The following is a 23385-nucleotide window of genomic DNA, read 5'->3' on the forward strand; positions in this document are numbered from 1 at the left end:
TTGCCTTGTAGTTTACCTATTTGGCTTTTTCTTTTTTGTTAGTTACTTTCATTTTTAATTTAGAATGCAATTTTAATGCTGTCTTGCTTTGCATGTTTTTGTACACCGCCCAGAGTCTTCGGAGTGGGCGGTATATTAAATGTTTCTAATAATAAATAAATACATAAATAAATCCTTGTTCTCCATGACAGTTGGTCACAAAACCCATTAGGATAGTAGTCTCTTGAATCTGCAAGTACACATATATGTAGAATATTTTTATCTATGAAAAAGAAAGAAAATGTCACCTCGTTCACTCATTAAAAAATCTCATTCTGGACTTTATTAAAATTAAAATATGTTGGGCATGCAGGACACAGAAAACATTTTAAGTTGCCAAAATGCTGGACTGGCTGGAGACTAATTGCCAGATTCTTCCTAGCCAGAACTGAGTGTAACAAACAGTCCCCACAGGAAATCCTGAACTTCTGCACTTTCTGCATATGGTCCTAAATGTTACCGTCTGTCTCTGAGATTAGGACAGAATTCAGGGCATGCCTAGTTCTCTTTCACTGGGCTTTATAACTCAGGAAAGGACATTTCCTCCACTCCCACAGACATTCTGCTCCTGCGGATGCACTGTCCTTAAGACTCTGCTGGTCATGGCAGTCCTCTATCTTCTAGTACCCAGAACAGCTCACTTGGTCTCCCTATCTGTGAAGCAAAAAAATTGTTTGACTATGACATCCAGTCCACGCAGACTCAAGCTGGAAAGTTTTTCTGCTTAATTGTAGGTATGGTTCTGCTTGGATGCTGCAGTGCCCTGTGCTCAGGGAGCACACAAGCAGAAATCGGGAAGGGACTGTGTCATTCTGGCCATGAATTGTCTCTCGCAACTCCACTTATACATACACAAAGATTATTTCTCCAGAAGTCTAGAACAATATTAAACTGGAGATACCTCTTCACATCCCCAGTCGTAAGTCATACTGTAAACTCCGTAGGGTAGGGACTTGCCTTTTACTTATTCTACTCTGCAAAATGGCATGTACATTGGTGGTGTTATATAAATAATAAATACAACACAAAGAGCCAGCGTGGTGTAGTGGTTAGAGTGCTGGACTAGGACCGGGGAGACCCGAGTTCAAATCCCCATTCAGCCATGATACTAGCTGGGTGACTCTGGGCCAGTCACTTCTCTCTCAGCCTAACCTACTTCACAGGGCTGTTGTAAAAGAGAAACTCAAGTATGTAGTACACCGCTCTGGACTCCTTGGAGGAAGAGCGGGATATAAATGTAAAAATAAAATAAATTAAATAAATTAAATAAATACATCTGTGTCTGTGTGAGCTATTGGCAGCAGAAACCTCCTGGAGACTGAGAGTCCTGGGGAGGGCAGGCTACCAGGCCTGTGTACCAAGGGCAAACAGAATGGCCTACATTTACATATTCCTTACTTGCTATTTCACCTTTCCTCTCTGGAACTCAGGATAACACATATGCCCCTTATCCTCCCAACAACAATCCTGGCTAAGAGAGGGTGACAGATCCAAGGTCCTCCAATGAGCTCCATGTCTGCATTGGACATTCAAACCTGGTTCTCGCCAGTCAGAGACTCTCTAGCCATTCCACAACACTGGCTCCCCCTCACAATTTTTAAGAGGCATAGATATGTCCACATGAGAATGTCATCAAGAATCTTATACTACGAATATTTATATACCGCTTTTCAACAACAGTTTCCAATGCAGTTTACATAGATATAAATAAATAAAATGGCTCTCACTCGCCAAAGGGCTCACCATCTTTAAATAAGAAATATAACATAGACATCAGCAACAGCCACTGGAGGGATGCTGTGCTGGAGATGGATAGGGCCAGTTGCTCTCTCCCTGCTAAATAAAGAGAACCATCACTTTTTAACAGTGCCTTTTTGCTCAGTTAGCAGTGTCTTTCACCAGCAGCAACTGAAGATTGTCATTGTCAGCTGAATGCTCACAGTGAGAGACTGGGGCGGGGGTCGGCGCGGGTTCCCTCTCCCCCCGTCGGCCTTCCTCATCATTGCTGCGGCCATTATGTAAAGCCTTTTTAGCCCTTTCGGGCCTCCGCCACGGCCTCACAGAGGGCATTGGTGCATGTGCAGCAGCCGCCAAACTGGCGGCCGCTCACTTGTATGGAGGCCCGAAAGGGCCAAAAAGGCTTTACATAACAGCCACAGTGGTGCTGAGGAAGGCCAGCGGGGGGAGAGGGAACCCGCATGGACACCCCCCGGTCTGACGGAACTGGGGGAGTGGTTTGGTTCAACCACAAACCCCCGAACCGGACTGCTGGACCAGTCTGCACATCCCTAGTATTGAGGCAGAGACTCAGGTCCTCCGAGAGGCTGAGCCAATATCACTTGGCACCGTTGTAGAAGGAAAGGGGTGCCAGATACCCCCTTCCTAACACTCTGAAGCATGGCTGATGGAAGGAAGATGCACAGTCCCCTTTGCTAAGCAGGGTCCACCCTAGTTTACATTTGAATGGGAGACTACATGTGTGAGCACTCTAAGATATTCCCCTTCAGGGATGGGGCTGCTCTGGGAAGAGCATCTGCACCTTTACACGCAGAAGGTTCCAAGTTCCCTCCCTGGCATCTCCAAGACAAGGCTGGGAGAGACTCCTGCCTGCAACCCTGGAGAAGCCACTGCCAGTCTGGGTAGACAATACTGAGCAAGATGGACCAATGGTCTGCCTTGGTAGAAGGCAGCTTCCTATGTTCCTTATTTCTAATATCCCCTTTTCTGAATGTCCAAACTAACTCACAGAGCATGGTACATCATACATGGTACACTAGAGTACATGATGGTATTTTACATGACACATTACACTTATTGTCATGAAAAACAACTGGGGAAGGCATTTGGAACAGAGAAGTCATTGTGTGTGTGTGTGTGTGTGTGTGTGTGTGTGTGTGTGTGTAGGCACGTCTGTGTGACACACTCCAAATTCATGTACTACAGAGAGAAATGAAAGACAAGTGGGTTCTTTGGGGGGAAGGCATTTTTGACCAACTCTGCACTGGCTGTTCCCGGACAGGATGCAGAGATGTCTAACACTCCATTCAGAGTACATCTCACAGATGGCTTTGTGCGAGACCGCTGCCCCAAAGTTCCCCTGAACAAAATTAAGCAAGGCCCTCCGCTCTCTCAGGCGCCACGAAGGGAAGATCAGATGGCATGTTCCTATCTGGGCTGCGTGTGCTCAGCTTCCAAATCCAGTGACACTTTATACAGTCGGAAATTGGTCCTGTCCTACACGAGTGATCTTATCGGAGCCATGCACAGAGAATAGAGCCGGGTGTTGGCAGTGACAGCAGTAGCACAAAACATCTGTCACATAAATGATCCCAGCAAGCTTGGCTTGCCATCTAAAACTCTGAAAGCAAGGAAGCAAACTTCCTCTTGCAAGCAGACCCCCTCTCCCCCTTCCCCACTCTGCTCTCACTCTACGGCTCTCCTCCTCTTTTTGCGATCATTAGCAGATGTAAATGAACAATAAAGAATTAAGTATTTAATCAGGCTTTAAATTTGCACAAACGTAATGAAAGAACAACCCCACATACCCCAAAGAGAAGAGGAGTTGCTAATGACGGCACACTTGGCTCTGGATTAGCGTTTTTGCATGCGTGCACACGTAGAGGGGAGGCATGAAAGGAGAGAGTGGAGCACATACTCCCTCCTAGTCATTTGCAATCGCTAGCATTAAATGCATTCTAATTAAGATGAGAAATAAAAACAAGCCTAAATCATATCAGGAGTTAAAAACCATCCTTGCTGTATATAATATGGGGTTTCCTTGCTTTTCCAGCCAAACATTCTCTGGAATGAAGATTATAGCTAGAAAAGACCTTGCATGTTCTTTGTTTAATTAGTTCCCTGAGCCTATACATGATTACTCACTGCTGTTTGTAATTCTGCCAGCTCTAACTTATGGGGAAATGTTCCTATTCCCTCTTCCAGCAGTTCCATATTCTACAAAAACAAAACCAACCAAACAAAAAACCTCTTTACTTATACAAATTCTCTTTTATCTTCAGAAGAATAATATTTAAAAATGCAAATAAATGGGAATGCAACTTATCAAGGACTGCAAGGTTGTTTTGAATGGAGGACACACTTTGAATTCCAAAAATGAGGAAATACAGAAAAAGGAAGTTCAGGAAACCATAGTGTGATCTCCAGAAGCACCCTGCTATCCCTGTTCACCAATCTTAGGAAGTTTATGCTATCATTTGTTCTGTTTCCACCTTATTCTCCTACTAGAAAGTTCAAGTTCCTGTCTCCTGGCTGCCGTGTGCCGCTCCTCTTCCCGCCCCCACCTCTCTCTTCCCCACAATAATTAAGGAGGTAATGACAGGCAGAGTGTGATCACAACAAAATAACTGCCAAGAGCTTGAAAGGCAGATGGGCCAAAAACCTTCAGCACATTCCAGTGAGGATAAAAGCAGAACTCTAGATGCTTGGATTTCAGGCTACCCTCGCAGACTGAATCTGTAATCCACAAAGGGCCTAGTTTCTGGTACCAATTTAGACAGGAAAAAAGTCTTTTCCATGGTAGCAGTCTGTGACAAACAGGACCACCATAAGCACAAATACAGAGTGAACTTAAGCCTCTGCCCATCACTCTACCACTATTTCTCACTACATTCACTAGAAGCCGCACATCATGAATTATGAATTATTTATTTAAAATCTTTATACCCCACCCCTCCAGTACACTACTGCTCAGGGCAGCTCACAACAATAAAATAGATACAATATACAATAAAAGTAATAAAATTAACCAAATTAAGTAAACAAGTTAAAAGTCAGATAAAAAACCAGACTCAGTACTGAATTTCAAATTAAAAATTATTTTAAAAGCTAAAAATTGAGAATTATAGAAACTAAAAAACCTGCCAGATATAACCAAAGATGGAGCATTAAAAAGCCTCTTTAAAAAGATGTGTTTTAGTTGTTTTTTTAAAATGCTGAGGGAGGGAGCATGGTGAAGCTCTTCCGGGGGTGTGTGTTCCAAAGCCGAGGGACCACAACTGAAAAGGCTGTCTCTAGTCCCCACCAATCGGATCTCTGTTAGTGGCGGGGGCATAAGCAAGGCCTGAGACAATGAGTGGAGGGCCCTGGCAGGTTCATATGGGCAAATGTGGTCTGACAGGTACCCCGGCCCCAAGCTGTGTAGAGCTTTAAAGGTCAAGACCAGCACCTTGAATCTAGCCCAGTAGTGGACCAGTAACCAACAAAGCTGCCAAAGGATGGGTGTGATACTTATGAAGCAACTTGTGCCCATGAGCATCCTTGCAGCAGCATTCTGGACCTGCTGAAGTTTCCAAACAGTCTTCAAGGGCAGCCCCACATAGAGTGCATTGCAGTAGTCCAATCTGGATGTTATCAATGCATAAGTGACTGAGGTCAGATCCGACTTCTCCAAGTAGGGTCGCAGCTGGCGTGCCAGCCGTAGGTGGTAAAAGGTGTGTCTGCACACATGAAATTAACTGAGGCTACTTTTGCTTTCTCAAAGGCACAAGAAGCAGGCATATCATCTTCTGCAGATTGTTACCTTGACCACTCTGGCACCCTCCAGGTCACACTGTACAGGCAAAGACTATAAAGTCAGAATTGTTCTGCATCCCAGATTTAGCATTAAACAAACTCAAATTGTGTGGCCAAAATAAATGATGCAAATCATGTACATGCATAAATGTACTCATTTTCTCCTGGATATCTGCAACATGAATTCTATATTATGCCAGCAGTGTTTGAGTTTCTATAGCATTTGGATAATTTGGACAATGAGTGGGGCAGTAGTAGGAGATGTGTGGATAAATGAAAGATGACAGTGATTAATTTATAAGGAAGGGTGGGGCAGATAATCCCTGAAAAAACAACAGAGGTTCTTCCACTTCAGTATGAGTGGATCCTTCTAACAACATTTTCCTATAGCTGGACAAATAAAGGACTCAGCCATTTTTTACTTCAGAACCATTGCATAAGGCAGGTTGGAAGAGCCCATAGAAGCAATGAATAAACAAAAGCATAGAAGCAATTACTGTACTAGACTACAATAGGCAGTTCCGTGTGCTTGCACTGGCGAGCACTTGATTCTCTGTAATTAATAACTGCATCATGTTCTGGAGCCTAAATACATTCTGAAACTCACATCAACATTAATTACTCTGTGAGGTCAGAAGTAAGTGAAAGATAAGGCTACCCCTTACTCCTCCAATCAAGAACATACTCGGTACACAGGAAAATGCAACGCCAATTTCTGCACAATTGCTTTCACTAAATTAAGAAGGCATTGTAAGGGCTGGCAAAGGGAGGGGGAGCTGGTTTGCGGAGAAGGAAAGAATGCGACCAAACTGTAGGAAATAGGGAGCTAGGGAGACTGATGATGTCAGGCAAGTCGTTTGGAAATGAGTGGCCAGTCATGCATCAAACAAACCCCATTGAATAAGCCAAGTGCTGCAGAAAATGACAGCAGCAATGATATTAATATAAATATTGATATTAATGTCAGTGAGTGCAGGAGCTGTACAGTGGTGACCCAGAGCTCAGTTTGACAGGCATGTGTAATGTATTCCTTGCCAGCATGGAGGCCATTGACATTCAGCACCTCAGAGGTGCGCAAATCCTTGTAAATTCTTTTTGGGCAGAACAGGGATACACATCCCCCCTCTACGCATTTGAGGAGCTCCCCACAACCCGTGCTTTTCTGTTTCCCCCAAACATATTTTTCTTCTCCCAAACGTGTTTTTCCTTTCACCCCTCAAATATAAGTGAGGAGTTGCTCTTCAAGGTTTCCCTCTGTCTGCAACCCTGGGGTGGAGGACTATATACCCCACAGAGCCAGGAGTACCTACAGCAATCACAGTGTCAGCCCCTCTGGAGCATATGTCTAGGGGTCAAAAGAAAGGCTATCGCATTAGAGGTGAAGCACACAACTGCATACAACTGATCACTATATGACAATCAATTACTCCTCAGAGCACTGAAGATAAGCATGAATGGTGGGTCTTAGAGAAATTTCTCTGTCGAATGAGAAAGTCTTTAGCAAGAGAATTCTGATACAGAGGAATGCACTTAGCAAAGAAAGGGTGGAGCAATCAGTGAGGCCCAAAAGTCATTAAGCCAAATTATATCTTCGTGCCTGCCTTAGAATAAAGAGCAAGACAAAGGCCATGGGTACCAGAGGCATATGACCAGTCCATGGCTCCCAAGAAATGAGCTGTTGGCACTTACCTGAAAGGTCATTTCCCTCAGAAGAGGCTTGTATCCGGCAGCATGGGTTGTCACCGACCTCCTGCTCTAGACAGGGCCAATCGGAAGCTTTTGGCTGGTAGGAGGGAGGGGCCAATCCCCCTCTGCTTCCATTCTTCGCCCTGTCTTCGCTCTAGCAGGAGCCTCTTTCTTTCTCCTCTGTAAGATCCACCATTTTCTCTCCCTCACGCCCACTCTTCCCAGAAAAAACCCATAAGCAACAGACAGGCTAAACTCTAAGACCATGCAGACACGAAGACCAGCACAGTGAGCTTGCAAAGAAGACCAGTGGAAGCAGCAATAAGGTTCATGCCACAGAAAGAAAGAAGTCCTCACTGGCATAGTGCAGCCACTCTCCTGAGGCAAGAACAGGGCAGGCCTTTGCTCTGTACATATTTCCAAACAATTTGCCCAGTCTGCTTTTAAAGTGCCAAGCCAGAGGAATGCCATTAATTCCATCAAGAGGCTTTCCACACCCTGATAGATCTTGCTGTCAGGGAAATGTTCCTGCTGTTAGTCGTCTTTACTCGGTTTCATCCTGTTACTCCCTATTAAAAATCCTATCCACTCTGAACTGCCCTTGGCTGTCTGTCTTCAAGCTCACCCAACATCTATGGGTTGTGCTGCTTTTGCCTCTCTTTAACTTATCCATAACCATTTTCCCCCAACCCCTTAGCTCTCTCAGTTGCTGTCAGTCAACATCTTTCGGTAGCTGAAATGCTCAGATCCAGCCATCCAGTTACTCTCCTAGCAAGCAGGCAATGAAGTGCCTGCTTGCTAGGAGGCACTTGATTCTCCTTGCAAGCAGGCAAGTGGAGGAAGACTCACCGTGAGTTTGATCAGGCACAACACACAGAGTTCTTTTCTGCTCGCATTGCTTCCGCAAATTCACACCCAGCTGAGTTGTCTATGGTTGTGATAGTATGTACCCCCTCCCCCTTGAATTTAAACTTGGAACCATCGGTCACTCACCGCAATGTTTTTAATGACTTTTTTTGTGGATAAAATCTCTCATATTCGGGCAGAGCTGGATTCCACAGTTACTGCAGAGTCTACTGTGGAGGTGTCCAGCAACTCCTCTTATGGGATTAGACTGGATCACTTTCAGTTTGTGACTCCTAAGGAAGTGGACAAACTGCTTTGGACTGTGTGCCCTACAACCTGTTCTCTTGACCCTTGCCCAACTTGGCTTATCGCATTGGATAATCATATTGTCCGGGAGGGTCTGGTTAATATCATTCATGCTTCTCTGAGGGAGGGCAGAATGCCTCCTTCTTAAGGAGGCTATTAGACCACCTTTGAAGAAAGCTGAACTGCATCCTTCAGAGTTAGTTAATTACAGACCTGTTTCTAATCTTCCATGGTTGGGCAAGGTGGGTTTCAAAAGAACTGCACTGGCTGTCGATATGCTTCTGGGTGAAATACAAAGTGTTGGTTATTACCTATAAAGCCCTTAATGGCTTGGGCACAGGCTATTTAAGAGAGCACCTCCTTTGTCATAAACCCTGCCACCTGTTACGATCTTCTGGAGAGGTCCAGCTACAGTTGTCACCAGCTCGTTTGGTGGCGACCCAGGACCGGGCTTTCTCTGTGTCTGCCCCAGGACTTTGGAATATACTCCCCGCTGAAATAAGAGCATCTCCTTCTCTGTTTGTTTTCAGGAAGACCCTCAAGACTCTCCTGTTCTCACAGGCTTTTAATTAGTATTAATTTTAATAATTTGTTTTAATAACTGTTTTATGGTATTATTTTAATTGTGTCATGTATTTCAATCTGTGTTGACTTTTAAATATTTTAAATTTTGTACACCACCTAGAGATGTACATATCAGGCGGTATAAAAATATGAGAGGTGGTGTGTGTGTGTGTGTGATGTCTCCTTGCTTTGGATTTGAGTATAATGTTAGAAAAACACCAGCAGAAGCAGGAATGAACCAGTGTAGTTCAGTACCGATTGCCGGAGTTTGACATGGGAGATCTATGTTCAACTCCTACTAAAGGCTTGACTTGCGAGGTGGCCTCGGTCAAATCAGGCTTAGTTTCCCTTCTGTCAAATTGGAATGACAGCAGCCTACTTCACAGGGTTCTTGTGAGAATATGCAAAACATGAACAGCACACCAGTCACTCTGCTCAAACTGCTGAAAACAGCGATAACAAATGAGAACAGTCCAAGCCCTTTGCTATAAATTTGATCTTTGTTCTAGAGAGAACTTTCAGTTTCACCCTCTTACCACCCCCATCCAATAACCTATTTCCCCCCACCATTATCTTTAGTCCCAGCTCCTAGCAGTTTTGATAATCCACCCAAAATGCTCCTATGAGCCAGCACTTGGGGGGAAATACTATATCAGACTATTCACCTTCACATTAAGGGTGGCTTCTCAACAAATGGCTAGTATTCACAAATATGAACAGAAATAGACATAAACATACTCCATAAACAGGCAACTGTAGACTTGGGTCAACATGTCTTGACCCATGAGGCACAGCAGCAATACAGATATGGATTCAAGAGCAATTTAGTCATAATGCACCCAAGATTGCTCTTCAGACCGAAACAAACAAAAACCGTTATACACCAGAATCTTGAATGTGCCATATTTAGCATGCTACAAATCCTGTGGGTGGTGGTGAATGAGGGCAGTGGAACAGTTTTACTTTATTAGTCTATGTCAAACCACTACTTAAACCAGGCCTGCTCAACTTTGGCCCCCCAGCTGTTTTTGGACTACAACTCCCATAATTCTCAGCCACAGCAGCCAATAGCCAGGGATTATGGGAATAGTAGGCCAACATCTGCAGGAGGGCCGAAGTTGAGCAGGCCTGACTTAAACCCAGACCACAGGGAGTTTAGCAGACAGAAGCACCACTACAGCTTCCTCCTGTAAAGCAGATAAGAGGACTATGAAGACCGAAAACAAGCCTCTCTTCTCGAGGGCAGAAAGTTACACAGCTTGAGAAAGTAAGTGTAACCCAAAGTGAAATATTATCCAAGCAAACACACATATGCACATTACCACACCTCCATTTCCTTCAGCACAGGATGATCTTCTATTCCCGGGAAGAGGACCCTCATGGCATAGGTGCGATAATCCAAGAAGGGGATGCCGGCCCCATCCAAGTCATTGGTTAGCTCGTGAATATCGGTTTGCAGCTCAGCAAAGGCTGGAAAGGAAAGAGCAGAGAACAGGTCTTGATACCAGGGCCGATGAGAGTGGGGGCGGGGGGGTGGGGAGCCGGTACAAATCACCGCTGCTCGGTGGTCCGGTAGGGGGCCTGGGGCCCAACTATGTTGCATATGTTTTTGTCCTGCCTCCTGCTGCCACTGTATCCCGTGCCGCTGCGAGGCCAAACTACCAATCTTTAAAATAATTCTAGCTGTCATGTGCATGGCCGGGGGATGGGGAGTGAGCAGAGCACGCACACACATACCCCATGGTGGCAGCGGGTGGAGCGGGAGCAGCCGCTGAATCTGACCGTCCAGCTGAGCATCCAATCCCGCTCCACCCACCGCCACCCCCATGGGGGGTGCTCTGCTCACCCCCCACCTACCCCTGTCCATGCACATGACAGTTAGAATTATTTTAAAGATCAGTGCTTTGGCTTTGTTGCAGAGGTGGAGGCAGCAGGGGGCTTGCGGTGGTGCAGGGGGTCTCGCGGTGGGAAGGCTGGCCTCGTGGAGGGGGCCTGAATTTTTTTTCCCTACCGGGGCCCAAACCCGCTTTCAGCAGCCCTGCTTGATACACCAGGTCTTGACTTGATCAACAGTCTGCAGGCCTACTTTTTTTGTCCACTAAAACGTACTGACTAAGGCCTTGGGTAGGCATAAAAATATCCTCCATTTAGGGATTAAAGGGAATTATATATACATTAAATTAGCAGCATCTCATCCTCTACAGAGATGGGGCGGGGGGAACTATGGAAGTATAATGGGTTCCTTGCAGTTACACAGCAAGAGCAGAAAAGAAAACAAGGACAATTTGAATTACAGGAACTGAATTGGAGGGGATCCCTCCAATGAGATTTAGTCCAGCCTCCTGACACTGAAGCATAGCTGGAAGACAGGTGTATAGCCTGAAGGCTAGTGCTCTGGCATAAAATTGACTTTCTAGCCACACATATAGAAGGATACAGAGAATGACAAAACACAGGCAGAGGTTTGTTTGTTTTAAGGAAATGAAGAAGAAACAGTTCTAGGGTGCATCTTCACTTCATTCTGGTTTCACATCTTATAGACGGAAGACACATTTGATGGGCGAGTACTTGACTGGGCTGGAGGAAGGCAGAGATCAAACTGGCAGCCTGTGCCTTTAACTGCACATATAAGGGGAAACAGGTTGTTTGTGTGCAAGTTACAGTGCTCTATGTGTTGAGGGAGGGGGTAAGCAGAGAGGGGGGGGAAATCAAATTAATGGCACTTTAAAAAGGAAGCTAGAAGCAACACAGGGCTGAAGGCTGATCAGTTTGATGAGGGGGAAAAACCCGTCAGCTTGAAAGGCACCCTATCTTATCTGTAACTAGTGGGACTAGAAAAGAGAAAAGGCAGAGAAGATATTGCAGCTTTTAATTAAAAGCAGATCCTTTTATCTGCCAGCTGTGGAAGACAAGGCGAAATCCCCTTCATGCGCTCCCTCCCCCAATCCTCTCTGCCACTATTTCTATCTACAGGGCTATTTTTTCCACATTCCCTTTTTCTTATTATCTCATTTTAGGTGCCCGCTTCTGTCACAGCCTCTGGGCCAACTTGGAGTTGGCAGGGTCACAGCCCCAGGCACTGGCTTGTGGCGATAATGGGCAATTAGGTTTTATCAGCAGGATCAGAAGTAGCATTCTGTCCAATTTCTCAGCATCTGTCTGTCACATAATGAGAGACCCACAGCCTTTTGCAGGCAGACTTCTTTCTCCCTTTAAAACTTTTGCTCTTAAAAAATCTCTCTAACTTCCTTCAAGCTGTACAAAATAAAAAAAATCAAGGGCCTTCAATAAAATGGCTTCACCTGACCCACAGGGGAGAATGCATGAAAGTGGTACCAACTTTGCAGAAATGCCAGGGCCCCAAACACAAATGGGGCACAAGGACAAGTCATGGACACTTTTCAGGTGCAGTCTAAATGCAGTAGTTGTGCCCCAAATCTTAATAATAAGCGACCTGCTCAAATGGGGCTACATACACTGCTCCAGATGGAAGAGTTGCTTGCAAAGCTATTGGCCACTGCTAGCTGACAGGATCCTTTACCTACAGCATCATGACACTCAACCACACTCCTTTGAGATATTATAACAAAGACTCCCTAAGTCAGGCATTGACAATGGGGGAGGCCAAAAGTGATCAGCAGCTTTGGCAATCTATGTGCTGATTAATCAGGTGGGGTGGGGGAAAGAGTACCAGCTAAGTATTTCTAAGTGGGCAATTTTCTGCAACATCTAGTAAATATAGTGAGTGGTTTTGTGCTTGCTGGTTAATGATATAGCTTCATAGATAATTAGGGTATTTTATGAGCAGGGCAGGACCTGCCTCATTAAAGACTAGGGAATAAAGTAATTACTTAGAACCCATTCTCATGCTACCGTTCCCCATGTGGGAAACTGCTAGAAAACACCTCTATAAAGTGGTGCTTCATGTGGGGACTGTAATAGTTCCAAGTTCATATCATACGGCTCAGCCCAACAGCATATGACTTTTCACATTTATACCCCTGTCTAGGAGTGTGCATGGACTGTTTTTGCAGTTTGGTCCAGATTCGGACCAAACTGTATATCCATGAACTGGCTCAGTTGAACCAACCAGCTGTCCTGGTCTGTTTGACAAAACCAGTTTGAACCGGTTCGGCGGTTTAAGAGGCTATGCTCGTAAAGGGTATCCGGTGAAGATTCTCCTTTACAAGTGAAAGGGAATCCTTGAAAAGGTTTCGAAAGGGAGATCGGCAGAGGGGGCAGCAAGAGAACACCTTTAAAAGTAGATGTAAGGAGCTTATTGGTCCAGTGGATGTTACAGTAGTGGTACTGCCACTCCTCGAAGCCCCCCACCCCTGGCCCAGACGCAGTGCACACACAGCACTGCTCCCCAGCATCCTGCCCATGCAGCAGAGGTAAGGCTCCAAAACTAACCCAGCCTCTGTACATGAAGAAGGAAGAGTTCTTCTCATGGCAAGAGTCAGCCTTTTGTTTCTTCTTGTCAGACCATCAGTCCATCTAGCTCAGTATTGTCTACAGTACTCTGTCCTCCTGTCTCTCTCTGGCAGGCAGGCAGGTAGGATGTAAGAAAGGTTTGATTTTGTGGTTTTCTTGTCAGCATTGAGTATAATATGCTGTGCTATTGCTGCTATAACTATCTGGTTTTGCTGGATCTCAGATTGACAAAGGCAGAACTTGTGTGCCCGTCTTAGTGGTGTTTTGTTTTGTTTTGTTTGTGAGATAGTGTTGGGCCGAGAAAGGGACAGTCACAGCTCCATGTCTGGCCTTGAGACTAACTTGAGCTTCACTCACTGCTCCAGTCTGCTCTGCAATCTGCATTGCAAGGTGTACTCAGTCAAAATGAGGCTGAAGACGTTGCTGCAGTTGAGCTTCTGGCTATTCTTCCTGCTGCTAAGGGTGCTGCTGTGCTGTGGCAGCTGTTGCAATGCTAGGAAGTAAGGAGTCATAGTTGTGTATGAGAGAGCAACTTGTGCCACAGCGCAGGCACTGGGGGGGGGGCGCGGCGGGCGGCATTTTTTGGACTATGCTTGAAATGTGTGTTCTGAGTCAAGATCTGTAGCCTATATCATAGCCTATATTAAAATGTCCAGAAAACAACAGGAAATCAGTTGAAAAAATTCAACAAAGGGAAGCAGACAACTTCTGACAATGCACAGGTGGCGGGAATGGTGAAGACACTCAGAGCATGCCCTGCCATCCTGTTTTATTTTGTTTCAATACAGAGTACTGGATGCTGCTAAGGCAGAGTCCACTAATGCCACCTTTAGGCTATCTATGATCTATTTGGGTAGAATCTCTTAGCTGGTTCTCCAGGAGCTTCTCAGATAGGCAACTTTACTGCAGTAGGAAGTGCCTAATGATAAGCTGTTTTGAGCAGTGCACCAAAGTGCTACTTTTTAAGGATTCATATAATGTGCAGTAACTGTGAATCGTCATGAGCAAAGCTGAATAATGCCATTGGCTGTATGAATGGCACCTTCTGTCGCCATCCCGACGTTGCTGTAAATGGTTCCCTCATATCAGCTCTCCTCCCTGCCTAATTGCGATTTGGAAAAGCTCCAAGTGCATGTGATACACTGGAGGAAAAAACAACAAGAACAACAACATTGCTGCCTTTATTGTTAAAGTGTATGATTCACAGAACAAAGAGCAGGAAAACGCTCTGTTTAAATAGAAGTAAAGGGCTGGTGGATAGGTTGATAGAGTAACTTCAGTATAAGCTGCAGAACAATGCAAAAGAAAAATGAGCCAGGCAGACTCACCTTCCTTGCACTCCAAAGCCACGCGAGACTCTAAATTGTCCATCTGCAGCTGGAGGCGTTTGAGGGTGCGGTCAGCATCTCGAGACTTCCGCTTGTATGCAATGAGGACAATGATGATGATGAGCAAGAGGAGGCCTCCACCTCCACCAATGCCAATGATGGCTGGCAGAGTCAACAAGTTGTCCGAGTATATTTGCAGCGTCCCTGGGGAGAACTCAAAGCCCCCAGCCTTGATCTGAGTCACACAAGGAGAAAGCAAAGTTAAACATTAGTGTCCACGACCATTTTACTGCCAAAAAGGGATTTCACATTCCCACCCACTTGCCACAGAGAAGGAATGGATTTCAGATGTCACCAATTAAAAAGGAAAGCCCTCCTATTTAGGATGGGATAAGAACAAGTAAGAGTTGAGCATCTGTGTTTTGGAATGCTAATCATCAATAAAACAATGAGGGACCAGGGGCTGCTTGTCCTGTTTAATAAAGGAGATAGATGCCAGCACATACAGAGGATTTAGTGCAGATGTGGCCGCACAAAGACAGACAGAAAGGACAAGGTGGGGGGTGCTTCCTACCTGCTGCCTTTGCCATTGTCTGCTACCCCTCTAATCTGTCATGTTACAGGCTCCTTGTGCTGGGAACGTTCTCAGAGTTTTAAACATGATGGCCTCTGCTAACCTGGCATCATGTGATAATAAGTGAAGAGGTACTGCCTCCTGAACTCTAGAGATGTTAAGACTAGCACAAAAAAGATACTTGCCACACTGGGTGGCTCACCAATTACTATACTACAGCAACAGAACAAGAGCTCTCTGCCATTCAACATATTCATTATAATGGTTAATCCATTCCTACTAGCCACATCCCAAGCACTACAAGAAAAATGTATCTTCTGTTTAGCACTGACTACATTCCTTGGAAGGAAGCAAATGCATGAGTGGGGAAGGAAAAAGGCCAGGCACTACAGGGCTAAATTTCACATTTCCTGTCCAAAGCAGTGTAAAGAGATTTGATGGGATGCAGACACATGCTGGTACATTGCCGATGCCTGCAAGAAGCAGGCTGCGAGTTTGATGTCTCATTCAAATAACATTATAATAACAGATGGGATGCAAAGTGCAGTCCCTGATGGATGAGGCGCCTGGAGGAGAGACTGCTTTGGGTCGCTTTCAAACACCCAAGGCCACATGGAGCCCCAGACTACATCTTGCTGTGCTGCAATTTAATAGACAAGAAATCCTACTCAACAAACTCAGGGACTGTCAAGTGGGATGGAACAGGTAAAATAACAGATCTTATTTAAGACTTCATATAGATGTTCATTTCTCTTCTGCAGTCAGTAGTAAAAAAGTAATAATAGTGAGGGACAGTTGAGACCAGGCATCCCCAAACTGTGGCCCTCCAGATGTTGCTGAACTACAACTTCCAGCATACTCAGCCACAAAAAATTGTCTCTAGGGATGCTGGGAGTTGTAGTTCAGCAACATCTGGAGGGCCGCAGTTTGGGGATGCCTGGTTGAGACCATCCTAAATAGGAGGAGCACCACCAGGCAAGGCTGTCCTTAGGGCAGGGCGACCGGGGTGGTCACCCCATGCCCTGCACTGGGACAGGCCACGCACTGGTGGGCGGGTGCTTTAGATGGGGAGGGAAAGGTCTTACCTACCCCTCACGCGCTCTGCTGCCACCCCCCCGCCCGCTGCCATCACACAGAGATGGCCTTGCCGTCTCTGCTGCCGGTAAAGTTGTGCTTTGGGCTATTTAGCTGGAAACAGGAAGTTCCCTGTTCCTAGCATCCCATGGGAGGCAACGTCACACTGCAGACACCACCTTGAGTGCGCAGTAGCACACAAGCTGCTGTGTACTCAAGATGGCGTCTGCAATGTGACGTTGACCCCAGCAGGATGCTGGGAATGTGGCTGTCTCTATGTGATGGTGCTGGGCTGCAGAGGGGGACAGTAGATTGTGGGAGAGGTGGGTAAGACCTCCCCCCCGCCCCGCTATCTAAAGTGCCTGCCTGCTGCCTGATTTGTTATTCTGGGGTCTGGTCTTGTGCTCCTCCTCTCCCACCCCACCGGGAATTGCTGAGCAGGACCTAGTTGGCTGTTGGGCTTGTCTCCCCCAGGAATACGAATACGACGAGTATTTATATGTCGCTTTTCAACCAAAGTTCCCAAAGCGGTTTACATACAGAAAATAATTATTTAATTAAATAGAAGGCAACACAAAAATCCCAACCCTTATTATCTGTTTGTTCTGTGAGAGTGATTTGTTTCCCTTACTTAAGCCATGAACTGTGTGTGTGAGAGAAGTAATCTCAATCTGTGTGCATGCATTTCATGTGTGTGTGTGTGGTGGGGGTTGAACTGTCTGGTCTGTTGAACTGGTCTGTGTGTGCGGGTTTCTCTTTCCCACCACCCCATTAAAAAATATCCATATGTTGCGTTTTGAGCAACAAAGTTCTCAAAATGGCTTAAATAGCAAAATATGAGAAAATTATTTTCTCTACATCTTTCCCCTTATAATCATTACTATTTTATTTTGCTCTGTGCTTCTATTTTCTTGATGTCCATTAAAAGACTGTTTCGAAGGAAAAAGGAAAATAAAACACCACCTTCAGTGGGCTGAAGCAAGGAGCAGGTGTTGGTGTTGTTAAGTTGCAGTAAACTTTCAGGGGTGAGACAAGAGGGATGGATTGAAGAAGGGCTGGGGGAAATGGGAGGGGAAGCAATAGGATCAACCTGTGGTTTGATATTCTTGTCTGTTGTTTACTATTTATTTATTTATTTTTATTTAACCAACAAAAATGGTAAACAAAAAGAATTTCAGTGCACAACGTGTACAGGTTTTGCTGAATCATGCCCATTTTTCTTCATGGTATTCCTGCTTTAGTTGCAGAAGGAAAGCAATACACTTGTATGCTTCACAAAGTGTTTTACTGTCAGTTTAAAAATAGGAGCAACTACCATATTTGGATTTCTGTCCAATATATCCAATTATTAGGTGAGGCCTGTTGCTGATTGCGCAAAGTCATTTTGTGTAGATTGTACTGATAGAGGATTTAAATATAGGTAAAAGATTTTTTTAAATTCATGTGGTTGCAAAGGGGAAGTAAAAGAACAGTTTGAAATTTGTAGGATTCAACAAATGTTTTTCATTTTATTGAATAATGACTATATATGGTAAATATGAATCTGAGATAGATCTGCTTCTTTGGAGCATGATGTGGTTTGGGAATTACTGATCTGATTATGGTGAAGATCTGTTGAGAACAATGACAGTTAAAATCTGCTTTAAAATCTTTAAAGAAGAAGGATTCCTTCTTGAAAAAAAAACAAGCAAAACGATATTTAAACCTCCCCACCCACACCCCGCCAGCATATTCTAGTGTAAATAGTAGTGCATTTAGCCAATTTCAGTGGCAGGATTGTTCATGCAAAATCTGCTATCTGTAGGTCATTGGGAACATAGGAATATAGGAAGCTGCCGTATACCGAGTCAGACCAGCTCAGTATTGTCTACACAGACTGGCGGCAGCTTCTCCAAGGTTGCAGGCAGGAATCTCTCTTAGCCCTATCTTGGAGAAGCCAGAGAGGGAACTTGAAACCTTCTGCTCTTCCCAGAGCAGCTCCATCCCGAGAGGAATATCTTAGAGTGCTCACATGTGGTCTCCCATTCAGATGCAATCGGGGGGACCCTGCTTAGCTAGAGGGACAAGTCATGCTTGCTACCACAAGATCAGCTCTCCTCTGTATTACTGCATTTCCCACAAATTATCCAACATATATAATGGATTGTTTAACTATAACCTACACAGTGGCTGCCATCCAGCTTTAAGTGTTGGGAATCCAAGTGCCTTCCTTCAAATGAGATTTTTATTGTAAGAGAATTCAGTTTTGGAACTCAAGTTTGGAATGCAAATGTGTTCAATTGTGTATGCTCGCATCTGTGTTTTATATATTATGCATATTAGATTGAAATGTTAAGGGGGCCTCCGCACATGTTAAGGGGGCCCCTCACATGCTGATTCACCCATAGCACGCCTCACTAGGGATGGTCCTGCCACCAGGTAGAAGATGGCCACATGTCAAAGCTATAGGGAGCATATGTACCAATCACAAAAACATTTCTGAACCCCTGGGAATCCTGTCCCATCACTGAGACTCCTGTGTATGTATATAGCATAATCCACATGAACTGTCAGACTATACCAGCCAGAGAGGAACAAAGCCCTGCTGTGATTCAAGGACAAATAACTAGAATAGCAAGGGAAAAGCTATAGCAGAACCTATACATTCAATGAAAGCAGATCTTAACTAAGCATTATCTACACCATCCTTGTGAATGCTTGGGCTTAATTTTACTTCCACCTTATTATGTTTTTCAGGTTTGTCTGAAGAGTAAAATAAGTTTTCAAGAAGGTCACACAGGCAAAAAGTGTCCATGTTTCTTGTGCACTAAAGAAGGCACCAAACAACAGTTGAGTAATAGTAGCAGCTGGAAGGAAAAGATGGTGTGTTTGCCCATGACGAAAGAGAATACAATGGATGACACAGAGGGAACAGTGTTCAGTGAACATGATTCATGAGATAAGGCCACAGGGAAGCAAAAAGAATAGGACACAGTTGTGTAAAACCTGGTGCAAAATGTTAAGCTCTAGGACTTCAAAAACCATCATCCACTCTGTCTCCCAGCATATAACACAGATTTCTTCCCTTTGCGTCTTCTAGGACTCTCTGTTACAATGTTCCCTCTAGAGATTCCAGATTCCATAACATGGTTATGCAAAGTCTCCACATTAAATTATAAAATTTGCATAATATACTTTGGTTTACAGAACAAGATTTTTTCTACTTGCAGAGCAAAGATCTCCTAACAGCAGAAACTGAATGGGGAAGGGTAAGAGAGAGTATTCAAATGGCCTTGTATGCATTCTGCATTCTTTGTAACCTGGACACAAGGGACATTTTCCACAGGTAAAAGAAGTAGTGTCCAGTGCATAAAGCAAGACTGTTATAGCAACACAAAACACAAACAGGGGCCATGCCTGGCTTGCTTTACCGTCACTTTGTGTTGTCCTGTGAGATTTGGTGACTCGCAGAGAAGCTGGGTCTCAGAAACTGTAAGGGCACAGGGAGTATCACCAATTAGCACAGTGTAGTTTAGCCGGGAATTACCAGATGCTGGAGGAAGCAGGTTGCGGCCCTTTAAAACATACAGACAAGCAAACAAGAGTGAGATCTACTGGTTTTATTGGTCTCAACCTCAGTCTCCTAGGAGACACTTCCTTACATTCTTCTTGTCAGAATAATGGGTTTCAGAAAATAAAGGAGGAGCATCATCCCAATCCACCTCTGGTAACTAAGGAGGAAAGCCCAAACCAGCCCGAAACCAGCCTTGACTGAACTTCCCAGGCCAAGTGATGATGTGTCCAACAGGATACGTAATATTTGCAAACACCGCCTCACTTTTTTGCCTTGCCATTGTAACATGAAGACACAACCAAAATTTCTTCTCCCTGCAGTCTTGCAGGAACAAGATGATGTCATGATGGTATCATGATTTACCAGCATGCAGGAAAGAAATACTACCAGACAAATCCAGGAATACTTAACAATTCTGCCCACTGCAAATTTTTAAACGGAGGGGAAAGTAAGTAAGTAAGCTTTGCTGTTACCTTCCCCTCAGTTTAAAAATTATTGAGAAGAGTGCAAATCTTAAACACTGTGTCAAGCATCACTGGTTCAAATATTCTAGGGGGAAAGAATCATAACTCAATGAGGTGAGTCTCACAATCAGTGTGACTCGCAGGAAGCAGGTTTGCGGGGAGAGCAGGCTTAGCCTGCTCTCCCCGCAGACGATCATTCAGTCTGCGAGCGCATGGGGCATCCTGGAGAGGCTTGTTTCAGCCTCCCAGCGGGGGTCTCCTCACATGTTGCCACGGCACAGAGCTGTGCCACAGCAATACACGATCACAAAAAGAGGGTTAGTGGAGCGCTCGCTCCTCTAAGGGGAGGGCTACAAAAGCAGGTCACCTGCTTTGGAGAAACCGGGCTCGCCTGCAATCCCAGTGGTTCTCACGCTCAGCCGAAATCGGGCTAGGCTTCCTTAGCCCGATTTTGGACAATCGTGAGAATCGGCTCAACATCTCCTCTCTCTCTCTTGTCCTATGGTTCCTTGGCTTCTCCTACAATATATTTTACTTTCTATAGATTGACAGGAACTCACTGGGATCCAACAGTGCTTTTGTTATGGGGTGGAGCTTAATTGCTCTCTCTCTCTTCTCCCAAGCAAATATATGATTTCTATTAATTTCTGCAGCACGGTTCATTTAAGACTTAAAGACAAGCTTTGAAGCCACTAGTTCCGAGTAGTAAACTTGCTTCTTTTACCCCATCTAACTTCTCTTCCAGGCTATGAAAGCAGAAAAAACCAAGAATTTGAAGAAAAGCCCCACCCACCCACTCAAGGAAAATCTACCAAGGAAGGGTCAGGAGCAGCAACACCAGTTCTGCCAGAGAAGAATACCTGTGTCTAATGCTCAGCAGTAGCTGCAAAAATAGGGATGGTTATTACCTTGAGGATGAGTGGGGAGCTTGGCTTGAGCTCCAGCATGCCAGAGGGGAGAGACTCAAAAACAGGGTCTGGGTAGTAGACAAAATTGGTTCTGTTGATGATCAGCAAGGCCTGGACATTATCCATGACAAAACCAATCTCATCTGGACGATCGCCAAGCTCTGGGGGGCTCCGGACTGGGTTGTCAATGGAGGGAGCATAGCACACCATTGTGGTGTCATTGTAGACAGTGCAGTTCTAGTAAGGAAGAAAATATAAATCATCTCATCTCTCATCCATTTCATCGGATCTCAAGCACTACGCAAGGACAAGTGTATTTAATTCCTGGAAGGAAGTGTGTACTGATACTCTTCCTTAGGACAGCAGCATTACTCAACAAAAAGTGGGTGAGTATCCTTCTAAATGGTGCTGGGAGCCATGGAGCAGCACTGAAGTGCCCCCCTAGGCAAGATTCCTGGGTCAAAGGTCCTATGGAATTTTTCAAAGCAGCTTCAGTGCTATCAGCCACCTAACGGCACAGCGGGGAAATGACTTGGTATCATCTCATACTGCATGGGAGATAGCAATGGTTAACCCCTCCTGTATTCTACCGAAGACAACCACAGGGCTCTGTGGTCACCAGGAGTCGACACCGACTCGACGGCACACTTTAAAGTGTTATCAGCCTCATCTCATTTAAAAGAGGCCAAATTTCAAATTCACCTCAGAAGCATGGCAACTTTCTAAAACAAAAGACAAAGATGCAGCCACTATGCTTCTCCCAATTATAGACATGTATGTACTATAAGTTTACTGTGGTTCTGTGCTGAGTTAAAGTATATTTAACTATATGCTTAGGTTCTGCAGTAAGTTGTGTTCATGCTGTTGGAAGTTGCAACAAAGGGATTTTTTTTCTTGTAAAGCAAAGCATGTCCCCAAATTATGAAGAACATGTCCCCAAATTATGTAGATATATATTGGGTGCCAGGAGTCAAAATCGACTTGATGGCACACTTTACACTTTATATCTAAATTAATCCTGTGTTATCATGGTAGTCCTGTGCTGGCTATGCTGTTGTCGCTGTGTCCTTGTCTTTCTCGCCTATTGTTTTCATCTACTCCCCTATTACCCGTCTCACATGAGGAGATCTACAGGTATCCCCTGTAAACTCATTTCTACTGCTGCTTTGGAGGGCTGGGGTTGTATAATCCATGAGTTAGGCGTAATAGAACAGTTCTCCATAAAATTTACAATACAAGAAATGGAAGAAAAATTATCTCTAGTGGTGGCAAATACAACATGGACAGAACAAAAAGGTGAAGCCTGGGGATACACTTTTATCCATGCATGAGATAACTCACAGTCATATACACATAGAGCTCACAAATAATTTGAGTAGGAGACTGTCAGACACAAATGCAGTGCAAGGCCTGTGAACCAGTAATGAAAAGGCTTTAAACAGCTACACTAAGAAAACCTGCATCCGCCAAAACATGTATTTTCCAAGGCAGAAAAAAACAGCCCTTCCTCCACCAAATCCCCTGTACCGAGTGTTGCTTTGCAGTGTTGAACAGTTTCCACATGCCTCCTTGCAAATGTCTGCAGTTCAGATATGGATCAGAGAATACATCTCCAGTTACAGCCTGAGCTGGAAGGATGAGTTTACGAATATGGTGCTGGACTCATGATCTGCAAAATCCTTGTAGGGTTGCTTGAAATGGGAAGGTACATTTTAGGAAGCTTTCGACAAAGTTCCTCATCAAAGACTCTTGAAAAAACTTAGCAGCCATGGGATAAGGGGAGAGGTTCACGTGTGGTTCGGTAACTGGTTTAAGGACAGGAAACAGAGGGTAGGTATAAATGGAGAGTTTTCACAATAGAGGGAAGTAAGTAGTGGGGTCCCTCAGGGATCTGTACCGGGACAGGTTTTTTAAAAATTTATTCATAAATGATCTAGAAGTAGGAGTAAGCAGCGAGGTGGCCAAATTTGCAGATGACACCAAACTGTTTAGGGTAGTGAGATGCAAAAGAGATTGTGAGAAGCTCCAAGAGGAGCTCCAAAAGGACCTCTCCAAACTGGGTGAGTGGGCAACAAAA

The 23385-nt window shown here is 44.7% G+C and overlaps 1 protein-coding gene across 13 annotated transcripts in view; it reads right to left on the reverse strand.

Moving 5' to 3' along the window:
- Positions 1–23385, reverse strand: part of PLXNA1 (plexin A1) — a 423385-nt gene that overhangs the window by 64345 nt on the left and 335655 nt on the right. For all 13 annotated transcript variants that reach the window (XM_053299219.1, XM_053299220.1, XM_053299222.1 and 10 more), the window contains 4 exons: positions 21309–21545; positions 19794–19937; positions 14736–14970; positions 10301–10443 (listed from right to left, as the gene is read on the reverse strand). In XM_053299219.1, coding sequence (XP_053155194.1) covers positions 10301–10443; positions 14736–14970; positions 19794–19937; positions 21309–21545 — 759 coding nt within the window. The remainder of the gene's footprint in view (positions 1–10300; positions 10444–14735; positions 14971–19793; positions 19938–21308; positions 21546–23385) is intronic.

Source organism: Hemicordylus capensis, chromosome 2 (genome assembly GCF_027244095.1).
Source record: "Hemicordylus capensis ecotype Gifberg chromosome 2, rHemCap1.1.pri, whole genome shotgun sequence".
Taxonomy (NCBI): Eukaryota; Metazoa; Chordata; class Lepidosauria; order Squamata; family Cordylidae; genus Hemicordylus; species Hemicordylus capensis.